At 47.0% G+C, this 24,554-nt stretch overlaps 2 protein-coding genes across 2 annotated transcripts in view; both read left to right on the top strand.

The window, feature by feature from the left end:
* LOC144483360 (uncharacterized) overlaps positions 1-24,554 on the top strand; it is a 461,390-nt gene that overhangs the window by 341,350 nt on the left and 95,486 nt on the right. The gene's annotated exons all lie outside the window — the stretch shown is intronic.
* Positions 1-24,554, top strand: part of LOC144483333 (uncharacterized) — an 84,058-nt gene that overhangs the window by 24,666 nt on the left and 34,838 nt on the right. Inside the window, exons 2-4 of the mRNA XM_078202049.1 lie at positions 4,047-4,880; positions 7,163-7,168; positions 14,756-16,837. Of these exons, the coding sequence (XP_078058175.1) occupies positions 4,047-4,880; positions 7,163-7,168; positions 14,756-16,837 (2,922 nt within the window). The remainder of the gene's footprint in view (positions 1-4,046; positions 4,881-7,162; positions 7,169-14,755; positions 16,838-24,554) is intronic.

A 24,554-nucleotide genomic window follows, 5' to 3' on the forward strand; every position in this document is an offset into this window, starting at 1 on the left:
CCACTGCCTCAGCAAAGCAGCCAGCATAATTAAGGGCCCCACGCACCCTGGACATTTTCTCTTCCAGCTTCTTCCAACGGGATAAAGATACAAAAGTCTGAGGTCAGTACCAACTGACCCAAGAATAGCTTCTTGCCTGCTGCCGTCAGACTTTTGAATGGACTAACCTCTCACTAAGTTCATCTTTCTCTACACCCTAGCTTTGACTGTAACACTACATTTTGCACTGTCTCCTTTCCTTCTCTGTGAATGGTATGCTTTGTCTGGACAGCATGCAAGAAAAAATACTTTTCACTTTATACTAATACGTGACAATAAATCAAATCAAATCTGTTTTGGATTCTCCTGCAAATGGAAACATTTGTGCCACATCTACAAGGTCCCACATGGTACACTGGGCAACAAATAAAGATCCAAGCGCAAGTTACGTTTTGGATACAAAATTGTCTCAGTTGCACAAGGCAATGAATGACAGTTGATGTGTTTTTTTGTGACTGGAAGATGCTGATGCAGTGGTCATGTAATTGGACGAGTAATCCAGAGGCCCAAGCTAATGGACTGGGGACATACATTCAAATCCCAACGTGGCAGCTGGTGGAAACTGAATTAATAAATCTGGAATTGAAAACGAATCCCTGGGTGAACATGAAATCATTGGCAATTGTTGTAAAAACCCATCCTGTTCACCAGTGCCCTTAACTGATCTGGTCTCCATGTGAATCCAGACCCACAGCGTTGTGGTTGCCTTCCAGAACTTCCAGGGTTTCCTCCGGGTGCTCCAGTTTCCTCCCACAGCCCAAAGATGCGCAGGTTAGGTTGATTGGCCGTGCTAAAATTGCTCCTTAGTGTCCTAAGATGCGTAGGTTAGAAGGATTAGCGGGTAAATATATAGGGATATGGGGTTAGGGCCTGGGTGGGATTGTGGTCAGCGCAGACTCGATGGGCCAAATGGCCTCTTTCTGCACTGTAGTGTTTCTATGATTCTTCTATGATTCTATGAACTGCGCTCTGAAAAAGCACAGCAAGCCACTCAGCTTGAGAGCAACTAGGATTGAGCAACAATGCTGGTCTTGCCAGTGACACCCACATCCAGTAAAGAATCAAAAGGCTGTGTCCAGAGGGGGTTTCATAGGGCTCAATACTGGGTCCTTCATTCTTGGTTTATATCATTGATTTGAAATTAAATGTAGGGACATGACTAAGAAGTTTGCCGATGATCCTAAAAATGGTTGTGCACTTGATAGTGAGGCAGAAAGCTGGAGGGAAAACAAGACAAAGGATTACTGATAAATGGCAGAACTATGAGAATTGTAGAAGAACAGAGGGATGTTGGAGTGCAGAAGGTCACGGGTATAGCTTGAGAGGCAGTAGATTTAAATCTGAGATGAGGAGGAACTACTTCTTGAAGATGGTGGTTAATTTGTGAAACTCGCTGCCCCATAGCACAATGCAGTCTGAATCGTTCAATGGTTTCAATGAGATAGATATATTTCTAATTTTAAAAAATGGATAAGGGAATATGGGGAACATGTGGGGAGGTGGATTTGAGACCAGGGAGAGATCAGCCATGATTTGATTGAATGGCAGAGCAGGCTCAAACGGCTGAATTTGCCTACTGCTGCTCATATGTTCCCACAGCCACAGATCCATGAATGTAGCCAAAGAACAATGCAGCACAGGAAAGGGCCCTTTGGCTCACCAAGTCTGCATCGATACGCGGTTTCTATCACTCTGTTCGCCTCCAGTTCATGCATCTGTCAAGGAGATAATTTCATTCATGACTTGTGAAAAACATCAACCTGAGTCACCCTGGCTGATCAGACAGAATCACAGACGTTAACCTTGTGTCCAGAACTGAGTGTGTGGAGATTTTCCCAGAGGATCCTCAGTCACCATCGAGACTAACTTTAAATTGCAGATCGTATTAATTGAATGAAGTTGAAGCCCTGTCCCCAGGACATTGTGCTGACTCTCTGGATTACTAATGCAGTGACATTGCCAGGAGGTCAGTGTGTCTCCCCTGCTCTCTTTGTTGGCGGGGAGAAGCCAGAAGCGGCGGATAGTGAGAGTGGAGAATGTTCATTGTGAACCCCGCCCTCCGACACCTCACAATGCCCGAGTGATTGATGGCAGCTCCGGGCCAATAGGAGGAGAGGGGGCGGGGCTGGAGGACCAAGCGGAAGAGACTGCTCCTCCAACCAATCGGAGTGAATGAAGAGGCGGGGCTGGACTGAGTGAAGCATGCGCAGTGTGATTGATGGCGATGGAGAAATTCTTGTTCGGGTCCAAAATCAGAAAAAGGTGAGAATTTGCTTGTCGGAGGGAGCAGTGGATCAGGCGGGGGATCAGAGAGGCTTTGTAATCACGATCAGCTTCTGCAAAAAAAACCTACCGATATCCGGGGCTGATCCCAGCCCTTTGCACAGAGCAGTTTTCTTCCAGTTAGGATCCGGATTAACCGCCACCATTTTTATCTGGGCACACCCAATGGGGAGCATGCGCGGCCGCCATCTTTATTCGGGGCACTCGCAGCAGGGCGCATGCGTAGCTGCCATGTTTGTTGGGGGCAATGTTTTGACATCTTCCCAGAGACAGAATGTGAACAACTTGTCCATCACACATCAAAAGGATATTAATAAGGTTGAAAGAGTGCAGAGAAGGTTTACAAGGATGTTGCCGGGACTTGAGAAACTGAGTTACAGAGAAAGGTTGAATCGGTTGGGACTTTATCCCCTGGAGCGTAGAAGAATAAGGGGAGATTTGATAGAGGTGGATAAAATTATGATGGGTATAGATGGAATGAATGCAAGCAGGCTTTTTCCACTGAGGCTAGGGGAGAAAATAACGAGAGGACATGGGTTAAGGGTGAAGGGGGAAAAGTTTAAAGGGAATATTGGGGGGGGGCTTCTTCACACAGAGAGTGGTGGGAGTGTGGAATGAGCTGCCAGATGAAGTGGTGAATGCGGGCTCACTTTTAACATTTAAGAAAAACTTGGACAGGTACATGGATGAGAGGGGTGTGGAGAGATATGGTCCAGGTGCAGGTCAGTGGGACTAGGCAGAAAAATGGTTCGGCGCAGCCAAGAAGGGCCAAAAGGCCTGTTTCTGTGCTGTAAGGTTCTATGGTTCTAAACCGTGTCACTCTTTCACTTCCAATTTCTTACTGATGAGGCAGAACAACAATATCAGGGCAGTGAAGATCATTTGTATTCTTATGTGTCTTTAACAAAATAAAATAGCCTCAGAAATTTCACAAAATTGTTACAGTTCTTTGAAAAGGGGTAGCACAGTGGTCCGCACTGCTGCCTCACAGCTCCAAGGACCCAGGTTCAATCCAGCCTCGGGTGACTCTGCCTCCTCTTGTCTGTGTGGGGTTTCATCCGGGTGCTCCGGTTTCCTCTCACAGTCCAATGATGTGCAGGTTAGCTGGATTGGCTATGCTAAATTGCCCCTTAGTGCCCCAAAATGTGTAGGTTGGGGAGGTAATGGTATAAATATGTGGGGTACAGGGATAGGACCTGGGTGGGATTCTGGGTCAGAGATTCGGTGCAGAGTCCAGATCAGTTGACAAATTTCCTTCCCTGAAGGACATGAGTGAATCAATTGAATCCAGCAGCTCTCATAGTCACTTTTTCCAAGTGCAGGCCCCACATATTACCAGATTCATTCAGCTCAATTTCACAACCTGCCTTTGTGTTTTTGTGGGTTCTCTCTCACTCCCTTTTTTCTGTTCTCAATTAATTTCACAGGGTTTTAGAAGGGGACGATTTGCAATTGGGAAACTGAAACCAAACATCACATCAGGGACTGATACAGTCGACCAATTTATCGTAACCTGAATATTGTCATACTTTGAACATGGAAGGAAGAAGCTCCATTCATAGCGGAGGGAAACCATACTCGTGTTCTGTGTGTGGACAAGGATTCAACCAGTCATCTGACCTGTCAAAACATAAATGCAGTCATGATGGGGAGAAGCCGTGGAAATGTGGGGTCTGTGGGAAGGGATTTAATTACCCATCCCAGCTGGAAACTCATCAGCGTGGTCACACCGGGGAGAGGCCGTTCACCTGCTCGGACTGCGGGAAAGGATTCACTAAGTCATCCACCCTGCTGACACACCAGCGCACACACACTGGGCAGAGGCCATTCACCTGCTCTGTGTGTGGGATCGGATTCACTCAATCATCGACACTGCTGACACACCAGCGAATTCACACTGGGGAGAGACCTTTCACCTGCACTGACTGTGGACAGGGATTCACTCACCAATCCACCCTGCTGACACACCAGCGAGTTCACACTAGGCAGAGACCGTTCACCTGCTCTGAGTGTGGGAAAGGATTTATTAATTTATCCAACCTGACGACACACCAAAGAAATCACACTGACGAGAGACCGTTTAAATGTCTGGACTGTGGGAAGTGTTATAAAACCTCTCAGGAACTGATGTACCATCAACAAGTTCACACTGACGAGAGACCGTTCAGGTGCTCTCACTGCGGAACTGGGTTCAAGCGATCATCTCATCTCACCGTTCACCAGCGCACTCACACGGGAGATAGACCGTTCACATGCTCTCAGTGTGGGGAGGGATTCACTCAGTCATACACTCTGCTGAGACACCAGCGAGTTCACACTGGAGAGAGACCATTCACCTGCTCCAGGTGTGGGAAGAGATTCACTCAATCATCAGCACTGCTAAGACACCAGCGAGTTCACACTGGGGAGAGACTGTTCATCTGCTCTGATTGTGGGAAGAGATTCACTCAGTCATCCAACCTGCTGACACACCAGCGAGTTCACACCGGGGAGAGACCATTCACGTGTTCTGTGTGTGGGATGGGATTTACTCAGACATCCAACCTGCTGAGACACCAGCGAATTCACAATTAACTCCAGAGATTGGATTGTGTTGTCAATCAGATTGAAAACTGAGCTATGTTCATTAGGGTCTGTTTCTGCTGATGTTAATAAACTTCAGGTCAGTTATAGAGGCTAATATTCTGGACAAAAATCAAATATGTTGTCTTTGATTTAAACATGCTGTGTCAAAACCTTTTAATATCTCTAACACAAGTTAGTTCCTTTTGAAGGACTTTCTCTTGTCTCCTCCATCTTCACCTCCAACAATAAAGTGTGAGGCGCTCATGGAGTTTTTTTGTCACTAAGATTGAGACAATCTGATCAGCTGCCTCTGCTGCTTCCCTTCCTTCCACTAGCCTCTGGGCCAGACTTTCTGTAAAGCTCCTCTGTATCCAAGCTCTGAACTCACATCTTTTTCCAGTTTCTCTCCTATTTCCTGTCAGTCCCTCTCATTGCCCATCTTGTCCATGAGACCTGCTTTCAACTCCCTTTACCCTTTTCCCACTAAACCACTGATAACCCAACTTCCCCGCATTACCTGATATTGTTAATGGACCTGTCTTTTCTGATACTCTCCATCTCACCTGTAATTCACCCTCATCATCCATCCTAAGGAAAAAACCCTTAACTGCACTGTTGTTACAAACTACTGTCCCAACTCCAACCTCCCTTTCCTCTCCAAAGTCCTTGAACTTTGTGTCCCCCAAGGATCTTTCCTTGGCCCCTCCCATTTCCCATGCTGCCACTGGGTGACATCATCCATTGTTTTGGAAGAAGATTGTAAAGTACCTTTTTGAGAGCAGAGTTTGGAAACACTCGTGTGACAATCATTTCAGGGGAAATTTGAGGTGAAATCCACAGAGGATCGATTGAGTTGCATCTGCCACTTAACTTCAGAGTGGGGGTTATCTGATTACAGTCAACCTGTGGGTTTAAAGGGACTGTGTGTTTACTGAGAACATTATAGCATAAGAAATTTTCTACCTGTGTTATCCTTGAAATCTGTGTACATTTGTGAAGGTAAGTGGGAGTGAAGAAATCTTGTCTTATGGTCAAACTCTTCGTATTTAATAAATATTTTATTGTTAAAATCTAATTGGCAGTCCTGTGACTCTGTTCCTCTATGTTTTCAAAGAAAATAAAAGTTATGGTGTTTTGAGCCAGGGTTCCATTCTGGGATCTTCCTGTCCATCAACTGGGATTGTAACACTCACCATCTTGACTTTGAAATATATCGCTGTTCCTTCGCTGTCACTGGGTCAGAATCCTGGAACTCCCTCCCTGACAGCACTATGGTGTACCTACACCACAGGGATTGCAGCAGTTCTAGAAGGCAGCTCACCAACAGCTTCCCTAGGCCAATTAGAGATGGGCAATAAATGCTGGCCTAGCCGGTGACGCCACGTTTTATTATTCAGGACAGGCTGTGGGCTTTGGCCTCTGTAAATGAATAAAAAATAAGGTAATATCTGTTTTTAGCCTATTGAATTTCAATGACAGCATTGCCTTCTCCTTTGTTCTTATGTCCTGGGCCTATTACACGGTTATGCTTGAAGGAATAGAACCAGCCTGACTCCACTGTGTTACCTCTGACACTGTTATCAATCCCCAAGCTGCTACAGACATCTTTATTAGCTCAAACAAACACATTCTCACAGTTTGAGGCCAGTTCTCCTGCACAATTTAACTCATTTTGCAGACATTGCTAATTCCGGCAAGGCTGCGACTTGACTACAATGACCAGCATGCACTCCATTTTGAACCCACAATGCAGTTCAGTGCAGTTCTTCAGATATCCTCGGTCTGGGTTCTTCTATCACCCTCGATGTTCCATGTTACCGCCATGAGACAGTCTCCACACACAGGGTCCCACCGCAACCCATCTACACTTAATATAAAAGAAATAAAGCAAGTTACAACTGATTGGGCCAGCACGGTGGCACAGTTGTTACCACTGCTGCCTCACAGCACCAGGGACCCGGGTTCAATTCCCAGCTTGGGTTACTGTCTGTGTGGAGTTTGCACATTCTCCCCGTGTCTGCGTGCATTTCCTCCGGGTGCTCTGGTTTCCTCCCACAGTCCAAAGGTGTGTGGATTGCATGGATTGGCTATGCTAAATTACCCCTTAGTGTCAGGGGGACTAACTATTGTAAATGCATGGGGTTATGGGGATAGGGCCTGAGTGGGATTGTGGTCAGATTGTGGGAGACTTGATGGCCTCCTTCTGCACTGTAGGATTCTATGATTGCACATTTAGATAATACATTGGTTTTCAATAGGGCCATTCTGTTAAAAGCAGGTTGTTACGCTGAAGCTTTATAAAGTAGTGTTTAAACCACTAGAAGACCAAGGAAATTTGGGATGTCAGCTACGACTCTCACCAACTTTTACAGATGCACCACAGAAAGCATTTTTTCTGGTTGTATCACAGCTTGGTATGGCTCTTGCTCCTTCAGGAAGGATGGGATGGTCCTTGAGAAGGTGCAGAGGAGACTTATCAGAATGGTTCCAGCAATGAAGAATTTTAACTCCAAGCTCAGGTTCGAGAAGCTGGAGTTGTTCTACTTGGAACGGAGGAGGTGGAGGGGAGATCTGATAGAGGTGAACACCATTATGGCAGGTTTGATTTGATTTGATTTATTATCGTCCCATGTATTACCATAGTGAAAAGTATTGTTTCTTGCGCGCTATACAGACAAAGCATACTGTTCATAGGGAAGGAAACGAGAGAGTGCAGAATGTAGTGTTACAGTCATAGCTAAGGTGTGGTGAAAGATCAACTTAATGCAAGGTAGGTCCATTCAAAAGACTGACAGCAGCAGGAAAGAAGCTGTTCTTGAGTCGGTTGGTACGTGATCTCAGACTTTTGTATCTTTTTCCCAAGGGAAGAAGGTGAAAGAGAGAATGATCGGGGTACGTGGGGTCCTTAATTATGCTGGCTGCTTTGCCGAGGCAGCGGGAAGTGTAGTCAGAGTCAATGGATGGGAGACTGGTTTGCGTGATGGATTTCATGACCTTTTGCAGTTCCTTGCGGTCTTGGTTAGAGCAGGAGCCATACCAAGCTGTGATACAACCAGAAAAAATGCTTTCTGTGGTGCATCTGTAAAAGTTGGTGAGAGTCGTAGCTGACATCCCAAATTTCCTTAGTCTTCTAAGAAAGTAGAGGAATTGGTGGGCTTCCTTAACTAAGTCAATTACTCGGGGCCATAGGTTTAATGTGCGAGGGGCAAGGCTTAAAGGAGATGTACAAGGCAGATTTTTTACACAGAGAGTAGTGGGTGCCTGGAACTCGTTGCCGGGGGAGGGAGTGGAAGCAGATACGGTAGTGACTTCTAAGGGGCATCTTGACAAGTACATGAATAGGATGGGAATAGAGTGATATGGTCCCCGGAAGGGTAGAGGGTTTAGTTAAGTCGGGCAGCATGGTCGGTGCAGGCTTGAAGGGCCAAAGGGCCTGTTCGTGCACTATAATTTTCTTTGTTCTTTGTTCTATAGTGTCAGCATGGGGGTACCAGGCCAGGTTGTTGGTGAACTGGACACTTGAAGCTCTCGACCCTTTCTACTTCATCTCCATTGATGTAGACAGGGGCATGTTCTCCTCTATGCTTCCTGAAATTGATGACAATCTCCTTCATTTTGTTGACATTGAGGGAGAGATTATCGTTGCCGCACCAGTTCACCAGATTCTCTATCTCATTCCTGTACTCTGTCTCGTCATTGTTTGAGACCCGACCCACTACGGTGTCATCAGCAAACTTGAAAATCAAGTTGGAGGGGAATTTGGCCACACAGTCATAGGTGTATAAGGAGTATAGAAGGGGGCTGAGAACACAGCCTTGTGGGTTTAGATCAAGTGAAGAAGGAAATTGGTCAGAATCTACAGAGACTGCTGGAGGCAAGGCTGCTGATAAATGTAACCTTTAATTACACATTCTTCGAACTATGTACAATACAAGATCAGCACGAGGCTTCACAGAGAACCATCTCTCAGCACGCTCTTATCATCTGATCATACATCACTGTGTAGAATATTTACAAATTTAACATGAACCCTTTACACTGCACCAAGTCTCTAGTCAGCCCTCCTAACATCCCCTTCTTTGACTCAGTGTCAGTTAATGTTTCTGAGATTCACTTTGGGACACTCTCCTACATTAACGGTCTGATGGAAATGAAAGTTATTTTTAAATCACATTGTAACAGACTGGGGAAGTCAAGATTAAAACAATATCTGGGTAAATGGAGTTAGGTCTCAAGATCAGCCCTGACCTCAGTGAATGACAGAACAGGCTCGAGGGATAAATGACCTCCTCCTGTTCCTGGTAAACTTGGACTCAGACACCAGCTGATGAATGGAAAGTGATGGGAGACCTGGGGAGAAGAGACTTCATCAGAAACCAGCACTGGAGCAGAGTTAGAGAGTGGGAGAATCCTGGGGAGAAACTACACAGGAACTGGAGGAGGTTGTTCAGCCCTTCCAGTCTGCTCTGTCATTCAGTTAGACTCTGGCTGATCAATCAGTTTATCATCAAGATTTATTTGATTCTATTCTGTAGATTAAGCTGCAGCTCAGATTTATGGGAAATGAAAGTCAGTAGAAACAAACTCCAACTCTCACAATGTGAACATGTGAATTAGGAGCAGGAGAAGGCCACTCGGCCCCTCGAGCCTGCTCCACTATTCAATAGGATCCTGGCTGATCTGATTGTGGTCTGAACTCCACTTTCCTTCTTACCCCTCGTACCCTTTGGCTCTCTTGTCAATCAAGAATCTATTAAATTCAGACTTCAGAATATTCAGTGAGCGAGCCTCCACCACTCTCTGTGGAAGAGAATTCCACACTGTAACAACCCTCTGAGAGAAAAGGTTTCTCCTCATCCCAGTCTTAAATGGGAGACCCCTTATTTTTAAACTGTGCCTCTAGTTCTCCTCTCTCTACAATCAACATCTGTCAAGTCCCCTCTGAATTTTATATGTTTCAATCAGATCCTCTCTCATTCTTCTAAACCCCAATAGATACAGGCCGAACATGTTCAACTTTTCCTTGTATGATAACTCCCTCATCCCACGAATCAGTCAAGTAAACCTTCTCTGAACTACTTCTCACACAAGTCCTCTCTTACGTAAGGAGACCAAAACTATACACAGTACTCTTGATGTGGTCTCACCAATACCCTGAACAAATGCAGCAAAACATCCCTGCAATAAACAATAATTCATTTACCTTTCTAATCATTTGCTGTGTCCACACACTAACGTTTCCTGATTACAGTACCAGGACACCCAGATCCCTCTGTACCTGCAATCGCTCTCTTTAAATAATCAACTGCTTTTCCATCCTTCCTGTCCAAATGGACAAGTTCACATTATCCAAAAATCTTGTTCCAGCTGCCAACTTCTAACCCACTCATTCACTATGTCGCTTTGCAGGCTTGTTATGGTCATTCACATCTCATTTTTCTACCTACCTTTGTGTTATCAGCAAATTTTGATCCTGTCATCCACGTCATGAAAATAGTTTGTCAATAGTTGAGGCCCCAGCACTGATCCCTGTGGCACTCCACAAGCTACATCTTGCCATCCCAAAAATTACTCCTTTCTCCCTCCTCTCTGTTTCCCATTAGCTAATCAATCCTCTATCCATGCTAATACAAAGAACCGATGTGGATGGGATGCTAATATGCCTTATGCTACGAATTCTTATTTAGTGTGGTAAACTTTGATGTGTCAAATGCCTGCTGGAAATCTAAATACACCACATCCACAGGTTCCACTTTATCCACATTGCTTGTAACTTCCTCAAAGAAATCCAATAAATCAATTAAAGGTGATTTCCCTTGCACAAAACCATGTTGACTCTGCCTGATTGTACAGAGATTATCTATGTGTTCCACCCTCCCAGCCTCCTTAATAACAGAATGAACATGATTCAGTCCTGCATGGGGTTAGCAGCAACAGCAGAATCCAATCCCTGCAGTGACTTGTGAACTTGCTGGTGTCTCAGCAGATTGGCTGACCGAGCAAATCTCTTCCCACATACGGAGCAGGTGAACGATCTCTCTCCTGTGTGAACCTGCTGGTGTCTCAGCAGGTGGGATGACTGAGTGAACCTTTTCCCACACATGGAGCAGGTGAATGATCTCTCCCCAGTGTGAATTTGCTGGTGTCTCAGCAGGTCCTTCGTGCTTTTAAAACTTTTCTCACAGTCAGAACACTTAAAAGGTCTCTGATCAGTGTGGACCAGTTGATGTGCAATGAGCTGGGGTGGCTGAGTGAATCGTTTCCCACATGTGGAGCAAGCGAAGGGTTTCTCCCCAGTGTGAATTCGCTCGTGTATCAGGAGCTGGGGTGAATCAGTGAATCCCTTCCCACACACAGAGCAAATAAATGTCTTCTCCCCGGTGTGAACTCGCTGGTGTCTCAGACAGTGGGATGAATGGGTGAATCCCATCCCACACACCGAGCAGGCGAACGGTTTCTCCCCAGTGTGAACTCGCTGGTGTGTCACCAAATCCTGTTTACTTTTAAAGCTCTTCTCACAGTCAGAACACTGAAATGGTCTCTTATCAGAGTGAACTCGCTGGTGTGTTTGCAGCTGGGATAAACGTCCGAATCTCCTCTCACACACGGAGCAGGTGAATGGCTTCTCCCCAGTGTGAGTGCGCTGATGGACTTGTAAATCATTTTTACTTTTAAACCTCTTCTCACAGTCAGAACACTGAAATGGTCTCTGATCAGTGTGAACAAGTTGGTGTGTCAGAAGGTGGGATGACTGAGTGAATCCCTTCCCACACACTGAGCAGGTGAACGGTCTCACCGCCATGTGAGTGCGCTGGTGTCTCAGGAGGTCCTTTGTGCTTTTAAAGCTTTTCTCACAATCAGAACACTGAAACAGTCTCTGATCGGAGTGAACTTGCCGGTGAATCAGGAGGCTTGATATAGCATGACATCCCCTCCCACATTCGAGGCAGGTGAATGGCCTCTCACCAGTGTGAACACGCCGGTGTGTATACAGGCTGGATGAGTAAGCAAATCCTTTCCCACACTCAGAGCAGGTGAACGGCCTCGCTCCAGTGTGAATGCGACGATGAATATCCAATTCGGATGGGTAATTGAATCCCCTCCCACAGTCCCCACATTTCAATGGGTTCTCTGTGGAGCGGGTGTCCTCATGTGACTCCAGGTTGGATGATGAGTTGAAGCCTCGTTTACACAGAATGTGTGTCGGGTCACTACTCAGTTAGAATGATGTGATTATTTTTCAGACTTGTTAAACCACTTTCCACATTCAGCACATTGGAAACTCACAGGTGTGTTTGTGTGTAGGTGCTTTTTCAGTCACACTGATGTTTGAAATCTTTGCCCGCAGACAGAATGAACATTTCTCCTTCTGGAGACAAAGGCTGATGATATTCAGTTTCTGATTAATCAAATCACTGAAACAGATCTTGATGTGAAGTTTGGTTTGAGTTTCACATCTGTAAATCCTGCTTCATAATACCCTGCAAAAACAGTTTACAAATACCATCACTGTCAGTGCAGGATAGAAATTCTGAACAGACAATTCATAGTTTCTCTGGAACATATTTTCCTCTCTTGTTCCCCCAAATCTATAAATCCCCGTCCCACACACTCTACCTCCTCCCCTGGGCTGAAATCCAAACCCATCTCAACATCTCCACCATTTCTTCCCTCCACTCCCAGTTTTCTCCCTCCCTCTCCTCTGTCTGGGTTCAGTTCTTGATGTGGAAATCTCACGAACTGTCCTGGCTGGAGACAGTACACATCTCTTTAACCTGTGCTTAACCCTCTCTCCACTCACATTGTCTGTACCTTTAAGACTTGATTGCCTGTAAAGACTCACATTCCAACCATTATCTTGTAAATTGAGTTTGTGTCAATATATATGCCCCGTTTATGAACACAAGTCCGACTCACCTGATGAAGGAGCAGTGATCCGAAAGCGAGTGGCTTTTGCTACCAAATAAACCTGTTGGTCTTTAACCTGGCGTTGTGAGACTTCTTACTGGGTTCAGTTCTCCAGCTGCTGTCTGCAGACTGACAATAAAACCAATGGCTCTTATTGGGGGTGTTGGGGCCTCCAGCGGGTGTTTGTGAATCCTCCCCGCCCACCTCCCAGGGTTTCCTTCCTTCCCAGAGATCAGAGTCCTCATTGATTTGAGGCCAAAGTGTAACCTCTTATTTATTGTCCCCCTCCCCCATCCTCTGATGTGAACCATCCTCCAGTGGCTGAGCCAGGATGGGGCCGTTAACCTGGGCCTGTTCCCGGGAGGGAGAAGCCCCGCAGCTGCAAACCAGGGAGCTGACAATGATTCTGAAGGGTTTGCGGATCCACAAAGTGTTTCCAAATCCTCCCAGCCACCGCCTAACGCTGACTCCGCTTCTCCGGGACAAACAAGCGCCAAGGACAGCAATGACACTGCGCATGCTCCACATCACAATGCCCGGGGACTGATTGACGGCAGCTCCGGACCAATAGGAAGAGGGGGCGGGACTGGCCGACCGAGCGGGAGCGGCTGGTCCTCCAACCAATCAGAGTGAATGAGGGGCGGGGCTGGAGGACCGAGCGGGAGCGGCTGGTCCTCCAACCAATCGGAGTGAATGAGAGGCGGGACCTGAAGCATGCGCAGTGCGGGTAATGGCGACGGGTAGACGGGCGGTTTTAGTTTGGAAGCGAGAGCAATACGAGGTAGGGGGCGGCGCGCGGGGAATGATAAATGTGGCGAGTGGGTGGAGAGACTTTGTAAACATGTTGTTCAAACCCAGACCCCGGAAATGAACTTCCCGGTCCCCCCCTTTGTACCAAATGGAGCGGCAGCTTGTAGTGTTAGACCCGGGCTGACTGCCGCCATTGAGGCTGCATGTGGGAGGCCGGCAGGGATTGTGATCGGAGAGTGAAGCCCTGACGTCACAATGGAATGGGTGAGAGTGTGAGGTCACAATGGAATGGGTGAGGGTGTGACATCACAATGGAATGGGTGAGTGTGTGACGTCACAATGGAATGTGATCGGAGAGCGAAATTTCACTCTGAAGCTCATTGGACAACTTCCGCATTGTGACGCTACGATAGAACCCTGCCTGAATCAGCCAATAGGAATCACTCTGCTCCGCGGTGATGTCTCCGGGTTCCATGGTGCAGGCCCGGGCGCGCGGACCCGGGAGCCCCGCCCCCACCCATTGTTCCCCTCCCCCTACACCACATCGAGCCAAGGTTTCCAGGCAACCGGCTGACGGCTCTGGCCAGAGCGAGAAGCCGCTCGGTGATCTCCCCCTCCCCCCGCCCGGGACTGCAAAATGTGCGAGGGAGAGGGGAAGCTGTGCATATGCGGGGGAGAACCCACCCTCTGAATGAGAGAGGAAAGAATGTTCCATAGAAATTGTCTGTTCTGAATTTCTATCCTGTACTGACACTGATGACTTTTGGAAACTCATTTTCCAGGATATTGAAAGAGGAATCACAGGCTGAAATCTCAAACGTCACGTCTAGATCTGACAGAGTCATATTCCTTGGGACCTCAATATCATCGGACTTTGAATCCAGAAGGAGAAATGATTGTCCAGTCTGTCGATTTGAAAAGATTTGAAATGTCAGTGTGAGTGAAAAAGCGTCAACACACTGCCACACTTGAGTGAGTGTGTTCCAATGCACTGACTAAAGAGCTTTAACCAGTTACACAGTCTGAATAAATATCACACCATTCACAGCAGGTGGAGACTGTAATCTTGTTCTGTGTGTGGACGAAGTTTCAACTAATTGTCCACTCAAGAGTGAGGTAAGGACACCTGCACCATGGCGAAACCATGGAAATGTGCGGACTGTGGGAAGGGATACGGAACCCCATCAGAGCTGGAAGCTCATCGGCGCAGCCACACTGGGGAGAGACCGTTCATCTGCTCTCAATGTGGGAAGGGATTCAGTCAGTTATCCAACCTGCAGAGACACCAGCGAGTTCACACTGGGGAGAGGCCGTTCACCTGCTCTCAATGTGGGGAGGGATTCACTCAGTCATCCCACCTGCAGAGACACCAGCGAGTTCACACTGGGGAGAGGCCCTTCACCTGCTCTCAGTGTGGGAAGGGATTCACTCGGATATCCAGCCTGCAGAGACACCAGCGAGTTCACACTGGAGAGAGGCCGTTCACTTGCTCTCAGTGTGAGAAGGAATTCACTTATTTATCCAGCCTGCAGACACACCAGCGAGTTCACACTGGGGAGAGGCCGTTCACCTGCTCTCAGTGTGGGGAGGGATTCACTCGGTCATCCCGCCTGCAGTCACACCAGCGAGTTCACACTGGAGAGAGGCCGTTCACCTGCTCTCAGTGTGAGAAGGAATTCACTCATTTATCCAGCCTGCAGATACACCAGCGAGTTCACACTGGGGAGAGGCCGTTCACCTGTTCTCAATGTGGGGAGGGATTCACTCAGTCATCCCACCTGCAGAGACACCAGCGAGTTCACACTGGAGAGAGGCCGTTCACTTGCTCTCAGTGTGAGAAGGAATTCACTCATTTATCCAGCCTGCAGATACACCAGCGAGTTCACACTGGGGAGAGGCCATTCACCTGCTCTCAGTGTGGGGATGGATTCACTCAGTCATCCCGCCTGCAGAGACACCAGCGAGTTCACACTGGAGAGAGGCCATTTACCTGCTCTCAGTGTGGTAAGAGGTTCACTCAGTTATCCAGCCTGCAGAGACACCAGCGAGTTCACACTGGGGAGAGGCCATTCACCTGCTCTCAGTGTGGGAAGGGATTCATTCAGTTATCCGAGCTGCGGACACACCAGCGAGTTCATACAGGGGAGAGGCCATTCACTTGCTCTCAGTGTGGGGAGGGATTCACTCGGTCATCCAGCCTGCTGACACACCAGCGAATTCACACTGGGGAGAGGCCGTTCACCTGCTCTCAGTGTGGGAAGGGATTCAATCAGTTATCCAACCTGCAGGCACACCAGCGAGTTCACACTGGGGAGAGGCCGTTCACCTGCTCTCAGTGTGGGAAGGGATTCACTCGGTCATCCGACCTGCGGGCACACCAGCGAGTTCACACTGGGGAGAAGCCCCCATTCACCTGCTCTCAGTGTGGGAAGGGATTCACTCGGTCATCCCACCTGCAGAGACATCAGCGAGTTCACACTGGGGAGAGACCGTTCACCTGCTCTCAATGTGAGAAGGGATTCACTCTGTCATCCCACTTGCAGACACATCAGCGAGTTCACACTGGAGAGAGACCATTCACCTGCTCTCAGTGTGCGAAGGGATTCATTCAGTTATCCAGCCTGCAGAGACACCAGCGAGTTCACACTGGAGAGAGGCCGTTCACCTGCTCTCAGTGTGGGAAGGGATTCACTCAGTTATCCAGCCTGCAGACACACCAGCGAGTTCACACTGGGGAAAGGCCGTTCACCTGCTCTCAGTGTGGGAAGGGATTCACTCGGTCAACCCATCTGCGGACACACCAGCGAGTTCACACTGGAGCGAGACCGTTCACCTGCCCTCAGTGTGGGAAGGGATTCACTCGGTTATCCAGCCTGCAGACACACCAGCGAGTTCACACTGGGGAGAGACCATTCACCTGCTCTCAGTGTGGGAAGGGATTCACTCGGTCATCCGACCTGCGGACACACCAGCGGGTTCACACAGGGGAGAAACCATTCACCTGCTCTCAGTGTGGGCAGGGATTCACTCAGTCATCCAGCCTGCGGGCACACCAGCGAGTTCACACAGGGGAGAGGCCGTTCACCTGCTCTCAGTGTGGGAAGGGATTCACTCAGCTTTCCAACCTGCAAACACACCAGCGAGTTCACACTGGGGAGAGGCCGTTCACCTGCTCTCAGTGCGGGCGAGAATTCACTCAGTTATCCAACCTGCAGACGCACGAGCGAGTTCACACTGGGGAGAGGCCGTTCACCTGCTCTGTGTGTGGGAAGGGTTTCAGCGTTTCATCCCGGCTGCTGAGGCACCAGCAAGTTCACGAGTGATTCCAGAGGTTGGATTCTGCTGTTATTGTTCCTGCTCTCAATTACATCCAGGATTGCATTTTGTTCATTCTCACAGTTGGTCAATGGGAAGGGTCAGAGGGTTTCTTTGTGCTGGACTGGCTGGTCTCAGCCTCCAGTGGGTTGATGCTCTTTGAGTCTTTTTGCAAATACCTGGTTTCAAATGTCACAAGGATCACAGAGTGACAGGGTGTTAGGAAGTTTAGAGATATTTAGTCAGAAGAAAACAGAGGTTGGCAGTGCAAAGGTACATTTCTGAATGGAGGGCTGTGACAAGTGACATTCCGCAGGGATCAGTGCTGGGACTTTTGCTGTTTGTAATATATATAAATGATCTGGAGGAAAATGTAACTGGTTTGATTGGTAAGTTTGTGGACGACACAAAGGTTGGTGGAATTGCGGATAGCGATGGGGAACGGCAAAGGATACAGCAGGATATAGAGCAGTTGGAGAATTGGGCGGAGAGATGGCAGATGAAGTTTAATCCGGACAAATGTGAGGTAATGCATTTTGGAAGGTCTAATACAGAATGGAAATATACAGTAAATGGCAGAACCCTTAAGAGCATTCATAGGCAGAGGGATCTCGGTGTACAGGTACACAGGTCATTGAAAGTGGTAATGCAGGTGGAGAAGGTAGTCAAGAAAGCATATGGCATGCTTGCCTTCATCGGCCGGGGCATTGAGTTTAAAAATTGGCAAGTCATGTTGCAGCTTTATAGAACCTTAGTTTGACCGCACTTGGAATCTAGTGTTCAATTCTGGTCACCACACTACCCGAAGAATGTGGAGGCTTTGGAGAGGGTACGGAAAATATTTATCAGGATGTTGCCTGGTGTGGAGGGCATTCGCTATGAGGAGAGTTTGGAGAAACCTGGTCTGTTCTCACTGGAACGACGGAGGTTGAGGGGAGACCTGATAGAAGTCTCCAAGATTATGAGGGGCATGGACAGAGTGGATAGTCAGAAGCTTTTTCCCAGAGTGGAAGAGTCAGTTACTGGGGGGCATAGGTTTAAGGTGCGAGGGGCAAGGTTTAAAGGAGATGTACAAGGCAGGTTTTTTACACAGAGGGTGGTGGGTGCCTGGAACTTGTTGCCGGGGGAGGTAGTGGAAGCAGATACGATAGTGACTTTTAAGATGTGTCTTGACAAATATATGAATAGCATAGGAATAGAGGGATATGGTCCCGGAAAGGTAGGGGGTTTTAGTTCAGACGGGCAGCATGGTTGCTGCAGGCTTGGAGGGCCAAAGGGCTTGTTTCTGTGCTGTAATTTTCTTTGTTCTTCGTTCTGTTTGGAACATCCCAAATGCCCATCCAATTTCCTTTTTAATTGTTTATTGTCTCCACTTCCTCCACCCTCGTAGACAGCGAGTTTCAGGTCATTACCATTCACTGCATCAGAATATTCTTCCTCACATCTCCCCCCTCAATTCCCCCCCCACCCCACTGCCCCCCCCCCCCAGCCCCCCACTCCCCCCTCCCTTGCATCTCTAACCCAAAACAAGAAATCTGTGTCCCCCCTCGTCCTTGTTCCATCAGCTAATGGGAACAGCTTTTCTTTGTCCACCTTATCTAAACCTGTCAGAATCTTGTCCCCCATCTATCAAATCTCCCCTCAACCTCCTTTGCTCCAAGGAAAACAACCTCAGCCTGACATTGACAATAAAGAACAAACTAACAGAATATGTTACTGTCTGAAATCAAATGGGAATGTTTAATTTCTGTTTGAAAGATATTGTGAATGTATTGTCCTGGACAATAAAGGAATTGGAATAACACACCTTGGGTGTGGTTGAATGGAATATGTCAATCTGATATCCACCTACAGTCCAGTGAAAGTCTGGAATATGTAGCTGGAAGTCCCTTCCTAACAGCAATGTGGGTGTACGTACACCTCAGGCATTGCAGCAGTTCAGGAAGGCACCCTTGGGGTTGGGGTTGACCACGGCCAAGGCAGCTCCATACAGCCACATATTCTGTTATAATTGAAGGACTGCAGATTGAATGTGAGGCATTGTGGGACTGGACTATCTTGACCACATTCCTGTGACTGCCCGGAAACTCATGTGTCTATTTTAAAGCACAAAGAACAGTACAGCACAGGAACAGGCCCTTCGGCCCTCCAAGCCTGCGCTGATCATGTGTTCCTAACTAGACCATCCATTTGTATCCCTCTATTCCTAGTCGTTCATGTGGTTATCAAGATGAGTCTTAAATGTTTCTCGCGTGTCTGCCTCAACCACCTTGCTTGGTAGTGCACTCCAGGCCCCCACCACCCTCTGTGTAAAATACGTCCCCCGCATATCTGTATTGAACCTTGCCCCCCTTACCTTGAACTTGTGACCCCTTGTGTTTGTCATTGCTGACCTGGAAAAAAGCTTCCAACTGTTCACCCTATCTATGCCCTTCGTAATTTTGTAAACTTCTATTAGGTCGCCCCTCAACCTCCGTCTTTCCAGGGAGAACAACCCGAGTTTACTCAATCTCTCCTCATAGCTAATACCCTCCATACCAGGCAACATCCTGGTAAACCTTTTCTGTACTCTCTCCAAAGTCTCCGCGTCCTTCTGGTAGTGTGGTGACCAGAACTGGACACAGTATTCCAAATGCGGCCGAACCAACGTTCCATATAACTGCAACACCATGTGCCAACTTTTATACTCTATGCCCCAATAAAGGCAAGCATGCCATATGCCTTCTTCACCACCTTTTCCACCTGTGCTGCCACCTTTAAGGATCGTGGACTTGCACACCCAGATCCCTCTGTGTGTCTATACTCCTGATGGTTCTGCCATTTATTGTATAGCTCCCCCCTGCATTAGATCTACCAAAATGCATCACTTCACATTTATTTGGATTAAATTCCATCTGCCATTTCTCCACCCAATTTTCCAGCCTATCTATATCCTGCTGTATTCTCTGACAATGTTCATCACAATCCACAACTCCAGCAATCTTTGTGTCGTCCGCAAACTTACTGATCACACCAGCTACATCTTCCTCCAAATCATTTATATATATCACAAACAGCAGAGGTCCCAGTACAGAGCCCTGCGGAACACCACTAGTCACAGACCTCCAATCAGAAAAAGACCCCTCCACTGCTACCCTCTGTCTTCTATGGCTAAGCCAGTTCTGTACCCATCTAGCTGGTTCACCTTTGATCCCATGAGATTTAACCTTTTGCACCAGCCTTCCATGAGGGACGTTGTCAAACGCTTTACTAAAATCCATGTCGACGACATCCACGGCCCTTCCCTCGTCAGTCATTTTTGTCACCTCCTCAAAAAACTCAACCAAATTTATGAGGCATGACCTCCCTTGTACAAAACCATGTTGTCTATCGCTAATGAGATTATTCAGTTCTAAATGTGTATAGATCCTATCTCTAAGAATCTTCTCCAACAATTTCCCTACCACGGACATCAAGTTCACTGGCCTATAATTACCCGGGTTATCCTTGCTACCCTTCTTAAATAACGGGACCACATTTGCTATCCTCCAATCCTCTGGGACCTCACCTGTGTCCAATGAAGAAACAAAGATTTTTGTGAGAGGCCCAGCAATTTCATCTCTTGTCTCTCTCAGTAACTGGAAACTTGATAAGGTGCCCCATGCAAGGCTTATTGAGAAAGTGAGGGGGCATGGGATCCAAGGGGACATTGCTTTGTGGATCCAGAACTGGCTTGCCCACAGAAGGCAAAGAGTGGTTATAGACGGGTCATATTCTGCATGGAGGTCGGTCACCAGTGGAGTGCCCCAGGGATCTGTTCTGGGACCCTTACTCTTTGTGATTTTTATAAATGACCTGGATGAACAAAGAACAGTACAGCACAGGAAACAGGCCCTTCGGCCCTCCAAGCCTGTGCTGCTCCTTGGTCCAACTAGACCAATCGTTTGTATCCCTCCATTCCCAGGCTGCTCATGTGACTATCCAGGTAAGTCTTAAACGATGTCAGCGTGCCTGCCTCCACCACCCTACTTGGCAGCGCATTCCAGGCCCCCACCACCCTCTGTGTAAAAAACGTCCCTCTGATGTCTGAGTTATACTTCGCCCCTCTCAGCTTGAGCCCGTGACCCCTCGTGATCGTCACCTCCGACCTGGGAAAAAGCTTCCCACTGTTCACCCTATCTATACCCTTCATAATCTTGTACACCTCTATTAGATCTCCCCTCATTCTCTGTCTTTCCAAGGAGAACAACCCCAGTCTACCCAATCTCTCCTCATAGCTAAGACCCTCCATACCAGGCAACATCCTGGTAAACCTTCTCTGCACTCTCTCCAATGCCTCCACGTCCTTCTGGTAGTGCGGCGTCCAGAACTGGACGCAGTACTCCAAATGTGGCCTAACCAGCGTTCTATACAGCTGCATCATCAGACTCCAGCTTTTATACTCTATACCCCGTCCTATAAAGGCAAGCATACCATATGCCTTCTTCACCACCTTCTCCACCTGTGTTGCCACCTTCAAGGATTTGTGGACTTGCACACCTAGGTCCCTCTGTGTTTCTATACTCCTGATGACTCTGCCATTTATTGTATAACTCCTCCCTACATTATTTCTTCCAAAATGCATCACTTCGCATTTATCCGGATTAAATTCCATCTGCCACCTCTCCGCCCAATTTTCCAGCCTATCTATATCCTGCTGTATTGCCTGACAATGCTCTTCGCTATCCGCAATTCCATGAGGAAGTGAAAGGATGGGTTGGCAAGTTTGCTGATGACACAAAGGTTGGAGGTGTTGTGGATAGTGTGGAGAGATGTCAGAAGGTGCAGCGAGACATTGATAGGATGCAAGACTGGGTGGAGAAGTGGCAGATGGAGTTCAACCCAGATAAGTGTGAGGTGGTTCATTTGGCAGGTCAAATAGGATGGCGGAATATAATATTAATGGTAGGACTCTTGGCAGAGTGGAAGATCAGAAAGATCTTGGGGTCAGAGTTCGTAAGACGCTCAAAGCAGCTGTGCAGGTTGAGGCTGTGGTTAAGAAGGTGGATGGTGTACTGGCCTTCATCAATCGAGGAATTGAGTTTAGGAGTCGTGAGATAATGTTGCAGCTACATAAGACCCTGGTCAGACCACACTTGGGGTACTGTGCTCAGTTCTGGTCGCCTCATTACAGAAGGATGTGGAAATCATAGAAAGGGTGCAGAGGAGATTTACAAGGATGTTGCCTGGATTAGGTGACATGCCTTATGAGGATAGGTTGAGTGAGCTCAGTCTTTTCTCCTTGGAGACATGAAGGATGAGGGGTGACCTGATAGAGGTGTATAAGATGTTGAGAGGTATTGATGAGTGGATAGTCAGAGGCTTTTTCCCAGGGCTGAAATGGTTGCCACAAGACCACACAGGTTTAAGGTGCTGGGGAGTAGGTACAGAGGAGATGTCAGGGGTAAGTTTTTCACTCAGAGGTTGGTGGGTGCGTGGAATGGGCTGCCAGCAACGGTGGTGGAGGCGGATTCGATTGGGTCTTTTAAGAGACTTTTAGATAAGTACATGGAACTTAGTAAGATAGAGGGTTATAGGTAAGCCTAGTAATCGCTAAGGTAGGGACATGTTCGGCACAACTTTGTGGGCTGAAGGGCTGGTATTGTGCTGTAGTTTTTCTGTGTTTCGATGGAAGTCCCTTCCTAACAGCACTGTGGGTGTACGTACACCTCAGGCATTGCAGCAGTTCAAGAAGGCACCCTTGGGGTTGGGGTTGACCATGGCCAAGGCAGCTACATACAGCCACATATTCTGTTATAATTGAAGGACTGCAGATTGAATGTGAGGCATTGTGGGACTGGACTATCTTGACCATATTCCTGAGACTGCCCGGAAACTCATGTGTCTATTTTAGTTTATAATTGAGGATTTCTGGGAATAAGTTAAATGTGGAAATATTAAGCATAGCCTGGAGGAATTTGGAATAACTGAGAATTTTATCCCCAGATAAAGAACAAAGATTTTGCCGGTGTTTGGGTGTAACGTGTTTGGGGTTTTAAATCAACAAAGATGTTATAGAACATAGAACAGTACAGCACAGAACAGACCCTATAATGGAATATACCAATCTGATATCCACCGACAGTCGAGTGAAAGTCTGGAATATGTACAAAGAACAATACAGCACAGGAACAGGCCCTTCGGCCCTCCAAGTCTGCACCGATCATGTATTCCTAACATACCATCCGTTTGTATCCCTCTATTCCCAGTCTGTTCATGTGGTTATCTAGATAAGTCTTAAATGATCCTAGCGTGTCTGCCTCAACCACCTTGCTTGGCAGTGCATTCCAGGCCCCCACCACCCTCTGTGTAAAATACGTCCCCCGCATATCTGTATTGAACCTTGCCCCCCTTACCTTGAACTTGTGACCCCTTGTGTTTGTTATTTCTGACCTGGGAAAAAGCTTCCAACTGTTCACCCTATCTATGCCCTTCGTAATGTTATAAACTTCTATTAGGTTGCCCCCTCAACCTCTTTCCAGAGAGAACAACCCTAGTTTACTCAATCTCTCCTCCTAGCTAATACCCTCCATACCAGGCAACATCCTGGTAAACCTTTTCTGCACTCTCTCCAAAGCCTCCACGTCCTCTGGTAGTGTGGTGACCAGAACTGGACGCAGTATTCCAAATGCGGCCTAACCAACGTTCGATATAACTGCAACATCATGTGCCAACTTTTATACTCTATGCCCCTTCCAATAAAAGCAAGCATGCCATATGCCTTCACCACTTTTTCCACCTGTGTGTTTCATTTGTTTTTTGTGGATGTTTGTAGATGTGTTTTATCATTGTTTTGGGCTACATTTGTTAAGGTTTATCTTTCTGGAGAATTAACCTTGTCTTGAGTCTTTAATTAAAGGCATTTTTGGAAGTTTAAAAACAGGATCACAAGAACGCTTAAGTAATTAATTTTGGTCATTGTTGTTGTAAAGCACATGCTAAGTTTCTCTGTTTGTGTATGGATGATATTTGTGGGTTGAACGCTTCAAGCTTTGAGGTTTTCTGTCTGTGATTTAAATCAAACAGATTTTTAAAAAAGGAAGTGTGATCAATAAAACTTTTTTTGTTCAGAAGTTATGAACCTGGAGCCATATTTACTGGCCAGAGACAGGATTCCAGGATATTTTACTAAACATCTGGGAATTTTAATCCGGATACAATTCACCCATGTGAGAATGAGAGTTTTAATTTGTAATGGTTCTTTAAAATTTGACACATGTGAAATGATTCTGACCAATCCTGTGTTGGATTGATCTTGGGTTAAACTTCCTGTCAGGTCCAAAGATTTATTCCTGACACAAGTCACACAAAGGAAAGGAAAATTCTGGAATTGGATACTGAAGAAAAGAGTTTAAAAAGAGAGAGTATTAAATAGAAATGATTCCCAGACCATGTGGTCATTCGATTAAAACAAAGGAAGGGTGCTGACGTCCATTTGAGAACTTTTAATCCGCCCCATTTCTAACTAAGGGAGTCTATGTACAAAGAAAGCCCAAGAAAGACCCCCCCAAGGGGGGTCTGGAAAGCATCATGATGGGGGCACCTGTCCATGAGATGATCACAAAGCCCCATAATGCCCAGATACTAATTTTATTGAACCTATAATGTGTGTAATCTATCACCATTCTGATTGGATTGTGTCCAGCCGGGATGGGCTGAGTAACTGGATAAGAATT

The sequence above is a fragment of the Mustelus asterias genome, unplaced genomic scaffold, assembly GCF_964213995.1.
Source record: "Mustelus asterias unplaced genomic scaffold, sMusAst1.hap1.1 HAP1_SCAFFOLD_63, whole genome shotgun sequence".
Taxonomy (NCBI): Eukaryota; Metazoa; Chordata; class Chondrichthyes; order Carcharhiniformes; family Triakidae; genus Mustelus; species Mustelus asterias.